General features: G+C 36.9%; 1 protein-coding gene across 1 annotated transcript in view; it reads left to right on the top strand.

Annotated features, from left to right (window-relative positions):
- Positions 1 to 18,947, top strand: part of CCDC30 (coiled-coil domain containing 30) — a 145,735-nt gene that overhangs the window by 41,694 nt on the left and 85,094 nt on the right. The window contains exons 5-6 of the mRNA XM_081225815.1: positions 2,428 to 2,543; positions 4,718 to 4,816. Of these exons, the coding sequence (XP_081081941.1) occupies positions 2,428 to 2,543; positions 4,718 to 4,816 (215 nt within the window). The remainder of the gene's footprint in view (positions 1 to 2,427; positions 2,544 to 4,717; positions 4,817 to 18,947) is intronic.

Below are 18,947 nucleotides of genomic sequence, written 5' to 3'. Positions count from 1 at the left end.
CTGACATGAATAGATGTCTGTGACATGTTATCAAGTGAAAAAAGCAAGCTGTAGAGTAATACATGTAGTGTAATGTCATTTTGGTTTTTATTTTTATAGGGTGTGTGTGTGTGTGTGTGTGTGTGCATGTGTATGTGCGCTCACAGGACTGTATGAGGTGATACACATTAGTGTGGCAGTAAAGTTGTGAATACACTGGGATAGTTTTGTATAAGTTCTAAGTAGCTACTGCCCTGCATCTGCCAAGTGTCTCCCACCTACCCCAACTGTCCCAGCTCCTTCCAGCCCCTTGTCTTTCCAGCCACCAGAGGGATAATACTTGGCACAGCAGGATGTTCTGTAGAACTCTGCTCCAGAGCTACGTTCTCATAGTTGAGGGTCCACGCTTTACCAGTTGTTAAATATTTTCAATACAACCCTTGTCTATACATTAGAATATGCATATAAAAATTTTTAAAGAGTATTTACCAAGTATTAACAACATTATTTCGGGTCAGGGTAGATAAGGGTTGGCTGAGAATATCTGCTCTGAACATAACCGTTTAGCTTGATTTTTTCTTTTTAAAACAAAAAGCCTATATTCCATTTGTAATAAGCAAAACAGTACTGATTTTAGTGACCTATTTAAAATAGGCCATTATTCAACTGTATTTTTAAGATCTGTGAAAATTAAAAATACTGGTAATATATAGTATAGAGAAATGGACAATGGCATTGTGAGAACGTAGCTTTGTACAATCTTTTTGAAGAATAATTTGTCAGGCTCTGTCAAATTTTTTAAATGCACATGTCTCCTGATCCAGCTATCCCTTTTCTTTCTGGGGATTTATTTTTTTGAAAATAATGCCATAAGTACCTAGAGATTGATGAACAAGGAAAATAATTTTAGAATTGTTTACAAGAATAAGCATTGGCAACAAACCTAAATCTTCATCAGTAGGGGAAAAGTGACACAAAAAAATGGCAATTTGGACGGTGGCATACTATGCAGAACAAAATGAGATAATGCATAAACAAACTGTGGTATATTAATAAGATGGACTAAAGAGTCAAGAGGAACAAATTATTGATAAAACACTGATGAATCCCCAAAATACTGTATATATTGAGTGAAAGAAGCCTGACACAAACATATGTGTATTGTAAGATTTTATTTCTGTGAAAACCAAGAACGAGCAAAACTAGTCTATGTGATAGAAGTCAGAAAGTGGTTGTAGGGGTGGGTGGCAGTGGAGAACTGACTGGAAAATATTTGAGGGAGCATTAGGGGGTGATGGAGATGTTCTATGTCTTTTTCAGGGGAAGTTCCCAGGTATATAAAATTGTCAAAATTCACTGAACACTTAAGATATGTACATTATATTGTATATAAATTATACCTCAATTAAAAAATAGTTCCAAATAAGAAATGGAAAATGACTTTATAAGAGTTGTCCTGTGAAGATATCCATGATGTATTCACAGGTGGTAAAGTTGCAGACAGTGTTGCATAGCATTGTTTAAATTTTTTTTAATTGCATATGCAAAAGGTAGAACAAATCTTGCCCTCCATATATGTATATGGATTGTGAATGCTTTTTTTTTTTCTTTTTGGTGTGTTTTCAGCATTTTTCAAGTTAAAAAATTTACACACTAAGGAAAAAAAGAGGGTAGTAAGGGAAACAAAAGACAAAATGAAGAAAGAAAAACACAAGTCAAAAACAGAACAGGCAATGAAGAAGGAAAACAAAGGAGACTAAAGCAGCAAAAGAAAAATAGGAGAAACATAAGTGAAAAAAGAAACAGCTGCAAATCCGGGAAAGTTACAGGCAACAAGTTTGTACTATTGAAACTTTGATGAGTGCTGGAAGAGCAGGTCTTAACATGAGGTGCTGAGCTGAGAGTAGCCTACAGGCAGAGGTGCTACAGGAGAAAGATGGTTTTGATGAATCAACTTGATTTCACTTTACAGTCTGTCCGTTCACTACTCCTAGCTCACTACATCAGCTGTCTATGGAGGCCCTGCAGTTAATGAGTGCAAGAGAAGTATCTAGGAATATGTGAGGAATATATGAGGTGTGTAAGAGAGACAGGACCACCAGGAAGATGATTTTTTTAGTGGTTTCACTTTTAGAAGGCAGGCTCAATTGTTTTAAAATTCCAGGTCCTGGAAGAATCTCTATTGCTGGAAACCCTATACTCAAAAAGTCCAGCTCATTAGACTGGTATGAGAAATAAAAAACATTCTGTTCTATTTCATTAGTTGGTAGAACATTCTAGGGCTGGACTTGAGAATCTGGCAGCTCTTCTTTGTGGAGAATCACATATGCAGAGACATGGTAGGACTGACAAGAATGGCAGGAAAGAGCACTTCCTCAGTTCTTGGAGTTAACACCCCCAAATTAAAACTTCGATCCAGTTGAGTCGACTACATTTTCCCTGTTTTAGACTCAGTTGACCTACGGAAAGCAAAGGAACATAATCAGAGACTGGATGAGGAAATTCTGGCTTTAAGAAATCGAGTTCGATCACTTGACTCAGAAAGAAAGGTACTTGGAGAAGAGGTAAGTTATTTAATTTTTTTTTAGAGTTAATTTAAATGTGTATAGAATAGTAACAGCAGCTAAGCAAGCTAGATGTATCAATACATCATTTATTGGTCATTAGTGAAGACTGATTCTGGTGGCTATAGCATCCCAGGTAGATCTGTACTTTGACCTAGATGCTTTCAATCAGTATTTCTATTTTATACATTTTAGCTACATATGCTGAACAGTAATGTTACTGCTATTGTGTCAGTTTAGGATCTTTTCTTTTTAATAAGGATTTAGATAATAGTTTATACTTATCACATTTACCAAAGTTTGAGATTATTAATACTAAACCCGTAGTTGTATTATGTTTTTGAATCATTTATTCTTAGGAATTTATTGATTTTTAATATGTACTTCCAAGTTCTAAATATACTATATGTCACTTCAATTTTAACTATATTCATTTCACGGTCATATCTCTAGTGTCTAATACAATGCCTGGCATATAATAAGTGCTCAAGAAATTTTGTTGCAAGAATGAATAGATATTCATTAGAATGGCTATTATCAAAACAATAAACAATAACAAATGTTGATGAGGAAGTGGAGAAATTGGAACCCTTTGTGCATTATTGTTAAGAATGTAAAATGGTACAGCCACTGTAGAAAACAGTATGGGACTTCATTTAAAAAGTAAACATAGAGTTACCATATGTCTAGCAATTCTGCTTCTGGGTATACACCCAAAAGAATTGAAAGCAGGGACTTGAACATATATTTGTTCACTCATGTTCATAGCCAAAAGGTTGAAGCAACCCAAGCATCCATTGACAGATGAATGGATAAACAAAATATGGTGTACACATACAATGGAATATTATTCCACCTTAAAAAGAAATATGCTACAACATGGGTGAAACTTGAAGACATTATGCTAATTGAAATAAACAAGTCACAGAAAGACAAGTAGTGTATAATTCCACTTATATGAGGTAACTAGAGTAGTCAGAAATCATAGAGACAGAAAGTAGAATGGTGGTTTCTAGGGGCTGTGGGGGAGGGCATAATGAGGAGTTATTGTTTAATGGGTGTAGAGTTTCAGTTTTACAAGATGAAAAGAATTATGGAGATGGATGGTGGTGATGGGTGCACAGTAATGGGAATGCGTTTAGTACTACTCAACTGTATACTTAAAAATGCTTAAGGGGCTTCCCTGGTGGCGCAGTGGTTAAGAATCTGCCTGCCAATGCAGGGGGACATGGGTTTGAGCCCTGGTCTGGAAGATCCCACATGCCACGGAGCAACTAAGCCTGTGCGCCACAACTACTGAGCCTGCACTCTAGAGCCCGCAAGCCACAACTACTGAGCCTGCATGCCACAGCTACTGAAGCCTGCCCACCTAGAACCCATGCTCCACAACAAGAGAAGCCACTGCAATGAGAGGCCCACGCACCGCAACGAAGAGGAGTCCCCCGCTCGTGGCAACTAAAGAAAGCCTGCGTGCAGCAGCAAAGACCCAAGACAGCCAAAAATAAATAAATTAAAAAATTTTAAAATTGTTAAAATGGTAAATTTTTTGTTATGTATATTTTATCCTAATTTTTTAAATGCAATCATAATAAAGAATGAATAAACACTGTTCAAGTTGTCTAAATCTCTGTAAATTTGTATATCTACTACTGGTAAAATATGTTTAATGTATGTTAAACATATGTTTATGTTTTATATATACACAAACATACACATGCATGTGAGATAAAGTTCAGGAAGGGTATATCCCAAACATTATTACTTCTGGAAAGGGAAACGGGATTATGGGGTAGAGTTATGTGAAGGAAAAGATCACTTGTTGCTCTATATACCTATATGTTGTTTAAATTTTTTACACAAAGAATGTATTCATGTATAACTTGTATATTTTTAAAACAAAGTATCCCCCCTCACTTTTTTATTTTATTTTATTTTTTTTTTGCGGTATGCGGGCCTCTCACTGTTGTGGCATCTCCCGTTGCGGAGCACAGGCTCCGGATGCGCAGGCTCAGCGGCCATGGCTCACGGGCCTAGCTGCTCTGCGGCATGTGGGATCATCCCGGACTGGGGCACAAACCCGTGTCCCCTGCATCGGCACGCGGACTCTCAACCACTACGCCATCAGGGAAGCCCCCCCCCCTCACTTTTGTATTTAAAATGCTTTTGTATTTCAGGTTGAAAGGCTTAAAGGAGAATTTTGTGAATCTCAAGAGAATAAGCAACTTGGAAACCACTCTCCTGGAAAAATGGTGGGTGCTGAACAGAAAGTAGAGGTATTAAAATTATGTTCTTTCTGACTTCTAATTTTGAAGTGAGTTGCATTTTACAAGAGTGCATCAGAGCAATAGGTGCTGAGCATTTGCTATTCTCCTCTTGCCTGCCTTTTTCTATTGCTTTGCCAGTGAGTATGGAGGAAGAAACTGGGGTACAGAGGATATGTTTCTGTTCACTTCTTCCCCACAGGGAACAATTAATTTGAAAAATATAATGGGTTTCGTTAAAGAAAAAAAGACTCTTACAAAGATACAACCAACTTGGGCATTTTTAATCATCAAAATGAAGTTGCCTTACAGAATCAACCAGTGATAGGGGAGTGGGTAGTTGGAACCACATATCATAGAGAACTAATATGGTTTAGGCTCCAGTGTGTACAGCATCTAGTCTTTTCAGAACGATCAGCCTCTGAAGGGGTGGGAAAAGCGATCAAACACAAGGCAGATGGAAGCAAGAGCCAGTGTGTTGTAGAGAGGGCGATTTCAGATATTCAGCTCAAGCAGCTAGACTGCTTTGCCTTTCCTCTCACACACCTAAGATGAGTGACATCCCTGTTGCTGAGGGATCTCCTTCACCAGAGCTTGTTTTTACTGTAACTCCCTGGGCCCTATACCCCCAACCTCCTCGGTAGCAAGGAAACTTTAGCCACCCGATTTATTGTTTCCCTGCGCAAGGAACCTGTATCCTTCTTGTCTTCCAGAACTCTCTTGTAGATAAATAATGCATTTTGTAGGAAGGAAGGGAGGAAGGGAGGGTGGGAAGGAGAGAAGGCAGGAAGGAAAGAAGGAATTTCCAGGCAAGACTTCAGTAACTTTTACCAAAATTTTTCCCAGAGCACCCAGTGGTGGTGCTCTAATTTACAGAAGTTGACTTATTGGTAACTATTTTTATTAGTTTCTTATTTATCCTTCCAATATTTATTCCAATAGAAGCATTTTGAACATTTATTCAGATTTCCTCCTTTCTTAATTTCTCTTCCCTTCCCTTCCCTTCCTTCCCCTCCCTCCCTTCCTTCCTTCCTTTCTTTCTTCCTTCTTTCCCTCCCTTCCTCCCTTCCTTCTTCCCCTCCCTCCCTCCCTTCCTCCCTTCCTCCCTCCCTCCCTCCCTTCCTTCCTTCTTTCCAACCGTCCTTCCTTTCTTTTTAACTAAAATGCTCCTGGAGATCCTCCTATATCAAACAAAGAGATCTTCCTGATTCTTTAGAGCAGCTAGCATTCTGTTGTGTGGATGTACTATAATTTATTTAACCAGTCTCCTGTTGATGGACACTTGAGTTGTTTCCAGTCTTTTGCATATTTATGCAGGTGTTTCTACAGGTTAGAGTCACAGAAATGGGATTGTGAGGTTAGAGGGTAGCTAGATCTGTCATTTTGGTCGATATTGCCAGATACTACTCAGTGGAAATTGCATCATTTTCCTCTTCCATCAACAATGTATGAGAAAGCTAGTTTCCTAAAATTTCACTAACTGAATATATTGTCAAACTTTTGTATTTTTACTAAATGATAGGTGAGAATGAGTATCTCAGTGTAGTTTTCATTTTCAATCATCTATTTATAGTGAGATTGAACATTTTTCAAATGTTTATATTTAACACCAATATTTATATTTCTTGTATAAAATTAACTTTATTGAAATATATAATACAATATAAACATACATATTTTAAGAGTTGAGTTCAATGAGCTCTGACAAATGTATACATCTGTATAAGCACAACCACTACAATCAAGAAAGAAAACATGCATTAGCCTAAAATTTTCCCTCCCCTTTTACTATCAATGCCTCCTACTCCGCCACTTCCTATGACCATACCATTTCTAGAATTTCAAATAAATAGAATCATCTGGTATATACTCTTTTCTATTTGGCTTCTTTCACTTATAGTAATACTTTTGAGATTTATCCATGTTGTTGTCTATATCACTTGTTCATTTTTAAATGGCTGAGTAATATTCCTGTATATATGGATATACCATACATTGTTTATCTATCCACTGGTTAATAGATAATCAGATTGTTTTCAGCTATTATAAATAAAGCTGCTACTAGTATTCACATGCCAGTATGTTTTTTTTTCCTCTTGGATAAATACCTAGCAGTGGAATTACTGAATAACAGAGCAAGTACATGTTTAATTTTATAAGAAACTGCCAGACTGTCTTCCTCTTTGTAATGAATAATGCTGCTATGAACAATCATGTACAAATTTTTGTGTGAACAAGTTTTCATTTTCCTTGGATATGTACATAGGAGTGGAATTGCTGGGTCATATGTAAATTCTATGTTCAACTTCTTGTAGAACTGCCAGACTATTCTCCAAAGCACTTCCACCATTTAACAATTCCCATCAGCAGTGTAAGAGTGTTCCAATTTCTCCACATCCTTAGTAGGATTTGTTGTATTTTGTCTTTTTTTAATTATAGCTATCCTACTGGGTATAACAAAGTAGTATCTCAGTATAGATTTTTCTTTTTTTAACAACTTTATTGGAGTATAATTGCTTTACATTGTGTTAGTTTCTGCTGTATAACAAAGTGAATCAGCTACACGTATAGTTATATCCCTACATCCCCTCCCTCTTGTGTCTCCCTCCCACTCTCCCTGTCCCTCCTGTCTATGTGGTCACAAAGCACCAAGCTAATCTCCCTGTGCTATGTGGCTGCTTTCCACTATCTATCTATTTTACATTTGGTAGTATATATAAATCCATGCCACTCTCTTGCTTCACCCCAGCTTACCCTTCCCCCTCCCTGTGTCCTCAAGTCCATTCTCTACATTTGCGTCTTTATTCCTGTCCTGCCCCTATGTTCTTCATGACCATTTTTTTTTTAGATTCCATATATATGTGTTAGCATATGGTATTTGTTTTTCTCTTTCTGACTTACTTCACTCTGTATGACAGATTCTAGGTCCATCCACCTCACTACAAATAACTCAATTTTGTTTCTTTTTATGGCTGAATAATATTCCATTGTGTATAATGTGCCACATCTTCTTTATCCATTCATCTGTTACTGGACACTTAGGTTGCTTCCATGTCCTGGCTATTGTAAATAGAGCTGCAATGAACATTGTGCTACATGACTCTTTTTGAATTATGGTTATCTCAGGGTTATGCCCAGTAGTGGGATTGCTGGGTCATATGGTAGTTGTATGTTTAGTTTTTTAAGGAACCTCCATACTATTCTCCATAGGGGTTGTATCCACTTACATTCCCACCAACAGTGTAGGAGGGTTCCCTTTTCTCCACACCTTCTCGAGCATTTATTGTTTGTAGATTTTTTGATGATGGCCATTCTGACTGGTGTGAGGTGATACCTCATTGTAGTTTTGATTTGCATTTCTCAAATGATTGGTGATGTTGAGCATCCTTTCATGTGTTTGTTGGCAATCTGTATATCTTCTTTGGAGAAATGTCTATTTAGGTCTTCGCCCATTTGTGGATTGCGGGTTTTTTTTTTTTTGATATTGACCTGCATGAGCTGCTTGTATATTTCATAGATTAATCCTTTTTCAGTTGCTTCATTTGCAAATATTTTCTCCCATTCTGAGGGTTGTCTTTTCATCTTGTTTATGGTTTCCTTTGCTGTGCAAAAGCTTTTAAGTTTCATTAGGCCCCATTTGTTTATTTTTGTTTTTATTTCCATTTTTCTAGGAGGTGGGTCAAAAAGGATCTTGATGTGATTTATGTCATGGAGTGTTCTTCCTACGTGGTCCTCTAAGAGTTTTACAATGTCTGGCCTTACATTTAGGTCTTTAATCCATTCTGAGTTTATTTTTGTGTATGGTGTTAGGGAGTGTTCTAATTTCATTCTTTTACATGTAGCTGTCCAGTTTTCCCAGCACCACTTATTGAAGAGGCTGTCTTTTCTCCACTGTATATTCTTGCCTCCTTTATCAAAGATAAGATGACCATAAGTGCATGGGTTTATCTCTGGGCTTTCTATCCTGTTCCACTGATCTATATTTCTGTTTTTGTGCCAGTACCATACTGTCTTGATTATTGTAGCTTTGTTGTATAGTCTGAAGTCAGGAAGCCGGATTCCTCCAGCTCCATTTTTCTTTCTCAAGATTGCTTTGGCTACTCGGGGTCTTTTGTGTTTCCATACAAATTGTGAAATTTTTTGTTCTAGTTCTGTGAAAAATGCCATTGATAGTTTGATAGGGATTGCATTGAATCTGTAGATTGCTTTGGGTAGTAGAGTCATTTTCACAATGTTGATTCTTCCAATCCAAGGACATGTTATATCTCTCCATCTATTTGTATCATCTTTAATTTCTTTCATCATGTCTTATAGTTTTCTGCATACAGGTCTTTTGTCTCCTTAGGTAGGTTTATTCCTAGGTATTTTCTTTTTGTTGCAGTGGGAAATGGGAGTGTTTCCTTAATTTCTCTTTCAAATATTTTATCATTAGTATATAGGAATGCAAGGGATTTCTGTGCATTAATTTTGTATCCTGCTACTTTACCAAATTCATTAATTAGCTCTAGTAATTTTCTGGTAGCATCTTTAGGATTCTCTATGTATATTATCATGTCACCTACAAACAGTGACAGTTTTACTTCTTTTCTGATTTAGATTCCTTTTATTTCTTTTTCTTCTCTGATTGCTGTTGCTAAAACTTCCAAAACTATGTTGAATAATAGTGGTGAGAGTGGGCAACCTGTCTTGTTCTGGATCTTAGTGGAAATGGTTTCAGTTTTTCACCATTGAGAATGATGTTGGTTCTGGGTTTGTCATATATGGTCTTTATTATGTTGAGGTAAGTTACCTCTATGCCTACTTTCTAGAGGGTTTTTATCGTAAATGGGTGTTGAATTTTGTCGAAAGATTTTCTGCATCTATTGAGATGATCGTATGGTTTTTATCCTTCAATTTGTTAATATGGCGTATCACATTGATTGATTTGTGTATATTGAAGAATCCTCACATTCCTGGGATAAACCCCACTTGATCATGGTGTATGATCCTTTTAACGTACCGTTGGATTCTGTTTGCTGGTACTTTGTTGAGGATTTTTGCATCTCTCTTCATCAGTGATATTGGCCTGTGGTTTTCTTTCTTGGTGACATCTTTGTCTGGTTTTGGTATCAGGGTGATGGTGACCTCGTAGAATGAGTTTGGGAGTGTTCTTCCCTCTGCTGTATTTTGGAAGACTTTCAGAAGGATGGGTGTTAGCTCTTCTGTAAATGTTTTATAGAATTCACCTGTGAAGCCTTCTAGTCCTGGGCTTTTTTTGGTTGGAATATTTTTAATTACAGTTTCAATTTCAGTGCTTGTGATTAGTCTGTTTATATTTTCTATTTCTTCCTGGTTCACTCTTGGAAGGTTGTGCTTTTCTAAGAATTTGTACATTTCTTCCTGGTCATCCATTTTATTAGCATACAGTTGCTTGTAGTAATCTCTCATGATCCTTTGTATTTCTGCAGTGTCAGTTGTTACTTCTTTTTCATTTCTATTTCTATTGATTTGAGCCTTCTACCTTTTTTTCCTGATTAGTCTGACTAATGGTTTATCAATTTTGTTTATCTTTTCAAAGATACAGCTTTTAGTTTTATTGATCTTTGCTATCGTTTCCTTCATTTCTTTTTCATTTATTTCTGATGTGATCTTTATGATTTCTTTCCTTCTGCTAGCTTTGGGGTTTTTTTTGTTCTTTCTCTAATTGCTTTAGGTGTAAGGTTATGTTATTTATTTGAGATTTTCTTGTTTCTTGAGGTAGGATTGTATTGCTATAAACTTCCCTCTTAGAACTGCTTTTTCTGCATCCCATAGGTTGTGGGTCCTTGTGTTTTCATTGTCATTTGTTTCTAGGTATTTTTTGATTTCCTCTTTGATTTCTTCAATGATCTCTTGGTTATTTAGTAGCGTATTGTTTAGCCTCCATGTGTTTGTATTTTTTACACTTTTTCCCCTGTAATTGATATCTAGTCTCATAGCATTATGGTCGAAAAAGATACTTGATACGATTTCAGTTTTCTTAAATTTACCAAGGCTTGACTTGTGTCCCATGATATGATCTATCGTGGAGAATGTTCCATGAGCACTTGAGAAGAAAGTGTATTCTGTTGTTTTTGGATGGAATGTCCTGTAAAATATCAATTAAATCCATCTTGTTTAATGTGTCATTTAAAGCTTGTGTTTCCTTATCTATTTTCTTTTTTTTTTTTTTTTTTTTTTGCGGTACCCGGGCCTCTCACTGCTGTGGCCTCTCCCGTTGCGGAGCACAGGCTCCGGACGTGCAGGCTCAGCGGCCAAGGCTCACGGGCCCAGCCGCTCCGCGGCATGCGGGATCTTCCTGGACCGGGGCACGAGCCCGTGTCTCCTGCATCGGCAGGCGGACTCCCAACCACTGCGCCACCAGGGAAGCCCCCTTATCTATTTTCATTTTGGTTAATCTGTCCATTGGTGAAAGTGGGGTGTTAAAATCCCCTATTATTATTGTGTTACTTTCATTTTCCCCTTTATGGCTGTTAGCATTTGCCTTATATATTAAGGAGCTCCTATGTTGGGTGCATAAGTATCTACAATTGTTATATCTTCTTCTTGTATTGATCCCTTGATCATTAGGTAGTGTCCTTCTTTGTCTCTTGAGATAGTCTTTATTTTAAAGTCTATTTTGTCTGATATGAAAGTTGCTACTCCAGTTTTCTCTTGATTTCCATTTGCATGGAATATCTTTTCCCATCCTCTCACTTTCAGTCTGTATGTGTCCCTAGGTCTGAAGTGGGTCTCTTGTAGACAGCAGATATATGGGTCTTGTTTTTGTATCCATTCAGCCAGTTTATGTCTTTTGTTTGGGGCATTTAATCCATTTACATTTAAGGTGATTATCGATATATATATTCCTATTACAATTTTCTTAATTGTTTTGGGTTTGTTATTGTAGGTCTTTTCCTTCTCTTGTGTTTCCTGCCTAGAGAAGTTCCTTTAGCATTTATTATAGAGCTGGTTTGGTGCTGCTTAATTTTCTTAGCTTTTCCTTGTCTGTAAAGTTTTTAATTTCTCTGTTGAATCTGAATGAGATCCTTGCTGGGTAGAGTAATCTTGGTTGTAGGTTTTTCTCCTTCATCACTTTAAATATGTCCTGTTAGTCCCTTCTGGCTTGCAGAGTTTCTGTTGAAAGATCAGCTGTTAACCTTATGGGGATTCCCTTGTGTGTTATTTGTTGTTTTTCCCTTGCTGCTTTTAATATGTTTTCTTTGTATTTAATTTTTGACAGTTTGATTAATATGTGTCTTGGCGTGTTTCTCCTTGGATTTATCCTGTATGGGACTCTGTTCTTCCTGGACTTTATTACCTATTTCGTTTCCCATATTAGGGAAGTTTTCAACTATAATCTCTTCAAATATTTTCTCAGTCCCTTTCTTTTTCTCTTCTTCTGGGACCCCTATAATTCAAATGTTGCTGCGTTTAATGTTGTCTCAGAAGTCTCTGAGTCTGTCCTCAGTTCTTTTCATTCTTTTTTCTTTATTCTGCTCTGCAGTAGCTATTTCCACTATTTTATCTTCCAGGTCACTTATCCGTTTTTCTGCCTCAGTTATTCTGCTATTGATCCCTTCTAGAGTATTTTTAATTTCATTTATTGTGTTGTTCATCATTGCTTGTTTCCTCTTTAGTTCTTCTAGTTCCTTTTAAAATGTTTCTTGCATTTTCTCTATTCTATTTCCAAGATTTTGGATCATCTTTACTATCATTATTCTGAATTCTTTTTCAGGTAGACTGCCTAGTTCCTCTTCATTTGTTAGGTCTGGTGGGTTTTTATCTTGCTCCTTCATCTGCTGTATGTTTCTCTGTCTCCTCGTTTTGCTTATCTTACTGTGTTTGGGGTCTCCTTTTTGCAGGCTTCAAGTTCGTCATTCCCATTTTTTTTGGTGTCTGTCCCCAGTGGCTAAAATTGGTTCAGTGGGTTGTGTAGGCTTCCTGGTGGAGGGGACTAGTGCCTGTGTTCTGGTGGATGAGGCTGGATCTTGTCTTTCTGGTGGGCAGGTCCACGTCTGGTGGTTTGTGTTGAAGTGTTTGTGGCTGTATTATGATTTTAGGCAGCCTCTCTGCTAATGGGTGGGGTTGTGTTCCTGTCTTGCTAGTTGTTTGGCATAGGGTGTCCAGCACTAGAACTTGCTGGTCGTTGAGTGGAGCTGGGTCTTAGCATTGAGATTGAGATCTCTGGGAGAGCTCTTACCAACTGGTATTACGTGGGGCCAGGAAGTCTCTGGTGGTCCAGTGTCCTGACCTCTGCTCTCCCAACTCAGAGGCTCAGCCCTGACAGCCGGCCAGAGCACCAAGACCCTGTCAGCCACACAGCTGCTAGTGTTGGAGGGTCTCCTGCAGAGGTGGGGTGTGGTTGTGGCCCACCTCAGGGACAATGACACTGGCAGCCAAAGTTCTGGGGAGTACTCCTTGGCATGAGCCCTCCCAGAGTCCACCATTAGCCCCAAGAAAGAGCCTGTAACCTCAGTATAGTTTTGATTTGCATTTCCTGAATGACTAATGATATGGAGTGTCTTTTCGTATGCTGATTGGCCATTTCTAGAGCTCATCATTACTTTGTCCAGATCCACGTTTCCATCTGGTACCATACTTCTTCAGCCTGAAGAACATGATTAACATTTCTTCTAGTGCAGATCTGCTAGTGATAAACTCTCTGGTTTTGTTTGTCTGCAAATGTCTTTGTTTTACTTAATTTTTTTTTCAATTTTTTTTACTATAATAAAATACACATAATAGATAATTTACCATGTTAATGATTGTTAAGCATCCAATTCAGTGATATTAAGCACATTCATATTGTTATTCAACTATCACCACCGTCCACCTCTAGAACTCACTTCATTTTGCAAAACTGAAACTCTATACCCATTAAAGAGTACCTCCTTATTCTGCCCTTCCCTCACAGCCTAGGCAGCCACCATTCTACTTTCTTTCTCTATGATTTTGACTACTCTAAATACCTCATATAAGTGGAATCATACACTATTTGTCCTTTTGTGAGTTTCTTATTTCAGTTAGCATAATGTCTTCAAATTTCATCTATGTTATAGCATATATCAGAATCCCCTTCCTTTTTAAGGGTGGATAATATTCCATTGTATGCATATACCACATTTTATTTATCTATTCATTTATCTTTGGATACTTGGGTTGCCTTCATGTTTCAGCTACTGTGAATAATGCTACTATGAACATGAGTATACAAGTATCTGTTCAAGTCCCTGTTTTCAATCCTTTTGGGCAGGGGTCTCCACCCCTGGGCTGCAGACCAGTACCAGTCCACGGTCTGTTAGGAACCAGGCCGAATAGCAGGAGGTGAGTGGTGGGCGAGTGAACAAAGCTTCATCTGCCACTCCGCATCTCTCTCCATTGCTCACATTACCGCTGAAGCCATCCCCCCCGACCCCCATCCGTGGGAAAATTGTCCTCCATGCAACTGGTCCCTGGTGCCAAAAAGGTTGTGGACCGCTGCTTTTAGGTATATACCTAGATGTGGAATTGCTGGATTATATGATAATTCTGTTTAATTTTGTGAGGAACCACCATACCATTTTCCACAATGACTGCACCACTTTACATTCCCACCCACAGTGCACAAGTGTTCCAATTTCACCACATCCTCATCAACACTTGTAATTTTATATTTTATTTGATGATAGCTATCCTATTGGGTGTGATGTGGTATCTCACTGTGGTCTTGGCTTGCATTTCCCTAATAATTAGTGATGTTGAGCATTTTTTTATGTGCTTATTGACCATTCATATGTTTTCATTTGAGAAGTATCTATTCATGTCCTTTGCCCATTTTTTAAATCAGATTGTTTGTTTTTATGTTGGCGAGTTTTAAGAATTCTCTATATGTTCTACTTATATTAATCCCTTATCAGATATATAACTTACAAGTATTTTTCCCATTCCATAGATTGCCTTTCACTCTGTTAAAGTATCTTTTTTTAATATTTATTTATTTTTTATAAAGTAACCTTTGATGCACAAAAAAATTGTTTTCATGAAGTCCAGTTTGCCTATTTCTTCTTTTGTTGCCTGTGCCTTTGATGTCATATCTAAGAAATCACTGTCATATTTAAGAAAATGTTGTGAAATTTTTCCCCTATGTTTTCTTCTATGAGTTTTAGAGTTTTGGGTCTTAGATTTAAGTCTTTGATAAGTTTGAGTTACTTTATATATATGCTGTTAGATAAGGGTCCAACTTCATTCTTTGGTATGTGAATGTCCAGTTATTCCAGCATCATTTGTTGAAAAGACTGTCCTTTTCCCATTGAATGGTCTTGGCACACTTGTCAAAAATCACTTGATCATATAAGCAAAAGTCTATTTCTGGTCTCTGTGTTCTATTCCTTTGGTCTATTGTCTGTCTTTATGCCAGTAACACAGTTTTGACTGCTGTAGCTTTGTGGTAAGTTTTAAAATCAGGAAGGGGGAATCCATCAGCTTTGTTCTTTTTCAAGGTAGTTTTGGCTATTTGTCATCCCTTGAGATTCCATATGAATTTTAGGATGGGTTTTTTTTTTTATTCCTGCAAAGATTGCACTGAATCTGTAGATTGCTTTGGGTAGCAATAACATCTTAACAATATTAACACATTATTGACTGGGGGATTTTTGCAGATACTGATGCTTGTGTCCGGCGATTTGTTATGTAAGTGAATATTGAAACACCCACATTTGAGTAAATATCATCAACTTTTTTTGCACTTAATGTATTTATTTGAAACTTTGTACATGTCTTACTAAAGGATTCTAATATTTTGTCAGAGTGTGATAAGTGGTATAGTAGGCACCTCTGTGCAGGGGAACAGAAGATCTATTACAAATACACTGTTTCACTGCACTTTCCCCTGGAAAAGCAGACTCTACACTTTCTGGCAGCATTTTTTTTTTTTTTTTTTTTAGTCCTGTGGGACATTTCCTCTAGAATATATTCCTTTATTTAACTGACAGTCGACAAGGTGGATCTCTGCAGGGGGCTCTTTTAGAAATGCCACAAGAGGGACCAGGGTGGGACTACCACTACATTCACCAGAATGGTCAGTTACCCTACTGACCATTCCCTAGCTACGGCTAACAAAAATTGCTTGCAAGTCATTTTATTCTGTGCCTTAAGGCTACAATAAATTTTAAATGCATTGAATAAACTGCAATTACTCAAATAGAAACCCACTTTCTTATACCATTTTCGAGTTTTCCAGAGGATTTTGAGGTTTGCCAGATATTGATTGGATCAATTAACTCCTTTCACATATTCACTATACTCCAGTGTACAAGTGGGCTTAGTTTTCTGATGGCCAGTCCTCCTGTCTTCCTTTCCTGTAGGTGCTATGGAGGCGTCATGAATAGTTGCCACCATGCAGACTAACCTCTTGTCTTTCCATATAAGAAGAATCACTTCTCCCTTCTGTAAGAATGTCATTTCTCCCCTCTGTAGATTTTTAGATTTCAACTTTAATTGGTTTGGTAGACCATGATCCTCTCTTATAGTCCCACAAACTCTGGTTTTATTTTTCAGCAATATTTCAGTTGTGGACACACTGTTGTAACAATTGCCTTGTAAATATGGTGCCACGAACCAAGATAAGGTTGTAGGACCAATAATATTGTTTCTTGCAGTTTCTTTCCTTCAACCATGTAAATCTCAAGGTTGCATATGTATCCAGTTTCACTTTCTCTAACCATCCTGACCAAAATTCCATATTTTGTAAGTTTTCCAGGATTATAGGTTTTAAATCTGAGTCGTCCTCTCCACTTTGTCATTGCCTCCTCAAGTGATAGTTCTTGTTTGGGTATATAGATCGATTGAAATTTTGGTAGAAAATAATCCAAAAGAGGTTTAGCTTTTGAAATTCTGTCTACAGGAAGTGGGGTTTCCAAGTTATCTTTAAAGTGAAAAAATGTCATTATTTCTTCAAACCTTCTTCTTGTCATAATCTTCGTTCAAACCTTCTTCTCATCATAATCTTTGGTATTTCAAATAAGGGATCAGTCGACCAATATTTTTTCCAGTGTGACTTTCTTTTTTGTCCCATCAAAATGATTAATCCAAGAAACTTCTTCACGTCATTGGTTACATCAGTCTATTTTAAAGTCTTATACTTTTTATATGATTTTTTATTCTGTTGGTGATTCAATTTTGTTTGAGAAGTGATCAACTCAAAAATATTGTTACCAAAAATTAATTCTCTTATTTCACTAACACTTTGCAGGTTATTACATTCAATAGTTACATCTGACACACCTGTAAAGTCTTCTAATTTTCGTGAAATGTTGCCTTCAGCCCACTCTTCTGTAGAATCAAAGGAGCATTCTCCAGCGCCATGAGTTTCATTTTCACTTTCTGTATCAGAGTCAGTCACTAAGGTTTTTTGTGTTTTTGTTGATCTAATATTCACATCGTCTGAATCAAAACTGTATTCTGAAGAACTATCATCTTCTGAGACGCTAGTATATATGTCGCTTGGACAATCAGAGAAAGTATCTGCATAAAATTCACCAAAAAATTCTTCTTCACTCAAAATTTCATGATGTGTCATTTTCAAAAATTTCACAGTCATAAACTTGTGTTTATAATATACACAAGGTTGGAACAAAAACCTAATGGAGCAAAATGTGAATGATAATGACAATCATAAGTTGTATAGTGAATGCTTGATCAATTTTAAGCCCTAACAACTTCCATGGTGATGTTAATTGTATCACTCTCTAAAAACGTATTGATACGTCCCTGGTCAATAACATTTGGCATATTAATACGGCTCCAGACAATAAATTTTTAAGTCTTTCAATCCATGAACATGGGATGTGTTTTTATTTATGTCTTCTACAATTTCTTTCAGCAGCGTTTTGTAGTTTTCATTGTGTAAGTCTTTCGCCTCTTTGGTTAAATTAATTCCTAAGTATTTTATGCTTTTTGATGCTACTGTAAATGGAACTGTTTTTGTAATTTCCTTTTCAGATTGTTCACTGTTAGTGTATAGAAGTGCAACTTATTTTTGTGTGTTGCAGTTGTATCCTGCTACTTGGCTGAATTCATTTATTATTTCTAACAGTTTGTGGAATCTTTAAGGTTTTCTACACATAAGGTCATCTGCAAACAGAGATAATTTTACTCTTTCCTTTCCAATTTGGATGCCTTTAATTTATTTTTTTCTTGCTAAATTGCTCTGGCTGATTCCAGTACTATGTTGAATAGAATTGGTGAAAGCAGACATCCTTGCCTTGTTCCTGATCTTAGAGGAAAAGCCTTCAGTCTTTTCACCATTGAGTATCATGTTCACTGTGGGTTTTTCATATATATTTTATTATGTTGAGGTAGTTTCCTTCTATTCCTAGTTTGTGGAGTGCTTTTTAATCATGAAAGGGTACTGAATTTTGTCAAATGCTTTTGCAGCATCAGTCGAGATGATCATGGTTTTTTTCGCTTTATTCTGTTAATGTGTTGTATTACATTGATCAATATTCCTGTGTTGAACCATCTTTGCATTCTAGGAGCGAATCTGATTTGGTCATGGTGTATAATCTTTCTAATACGGTGTTAAATTTGTTTTGTTAGTATTTTGTTGAGGATTTTTGCATCAGTGCTCATAAGGGATAGTAGTCTGTCGTTTTCTTTTCTTGTAGTGTCTTTGCCTGCCTTTGGATAAGGTTAATGCTGCCCTCATAGGATGACTTAGGAAGTGTTTCTTCCCTTTCAAGTTTTGGGGAAAGTTTGAGAAGGATTGGTATTAGTTCTTCTTCAAATAATTTGTAGAATTCACCAGTAAAGCCATCAGATCCAGGGCTTTTCTTTGTATAGGAGAATTTTGATGACTAATTCAATGTCCTTGCTAGTTATAGGTCTATCCAAAGTTTCTATTTCTTCATGATTCAGTCATTTTTGGTTTTGTATTGCTAGGAATTTGTCCATTGCATGTAGGTTATACAGTTTGTTGATGCACAGTTGTTCAGAGTACTCTCTTATAATCCTTTTTATTTCTGTAGAATCAGTAGTAATGTCCCCACTTTCAATTCTTATTTTAGTAATTTGAATCTTCTCTCTTTTTTCCTTAGTTATTCCAGCTAAAGGTTTGTCAATTTTGTTGATATTTTCAAAGAACAAACTTTTGGTTTCACTGATTTTC

This window comes from Mesoplodon bidens, assembly GCF_964165515.1.
Source record: "Mesoplodon bidens genome assembly, chromosome: 2".
NCBI classification, from domain to species: Eukaryota; Metazoa; Chordata; class Mammalia; order Artiodactyla; family Ziphiidae; genus Mesoplodon; species Mesoplodon bidens.
This window is presented reverse-complemented; position numbering and strand designations above follow the sequence as displayed.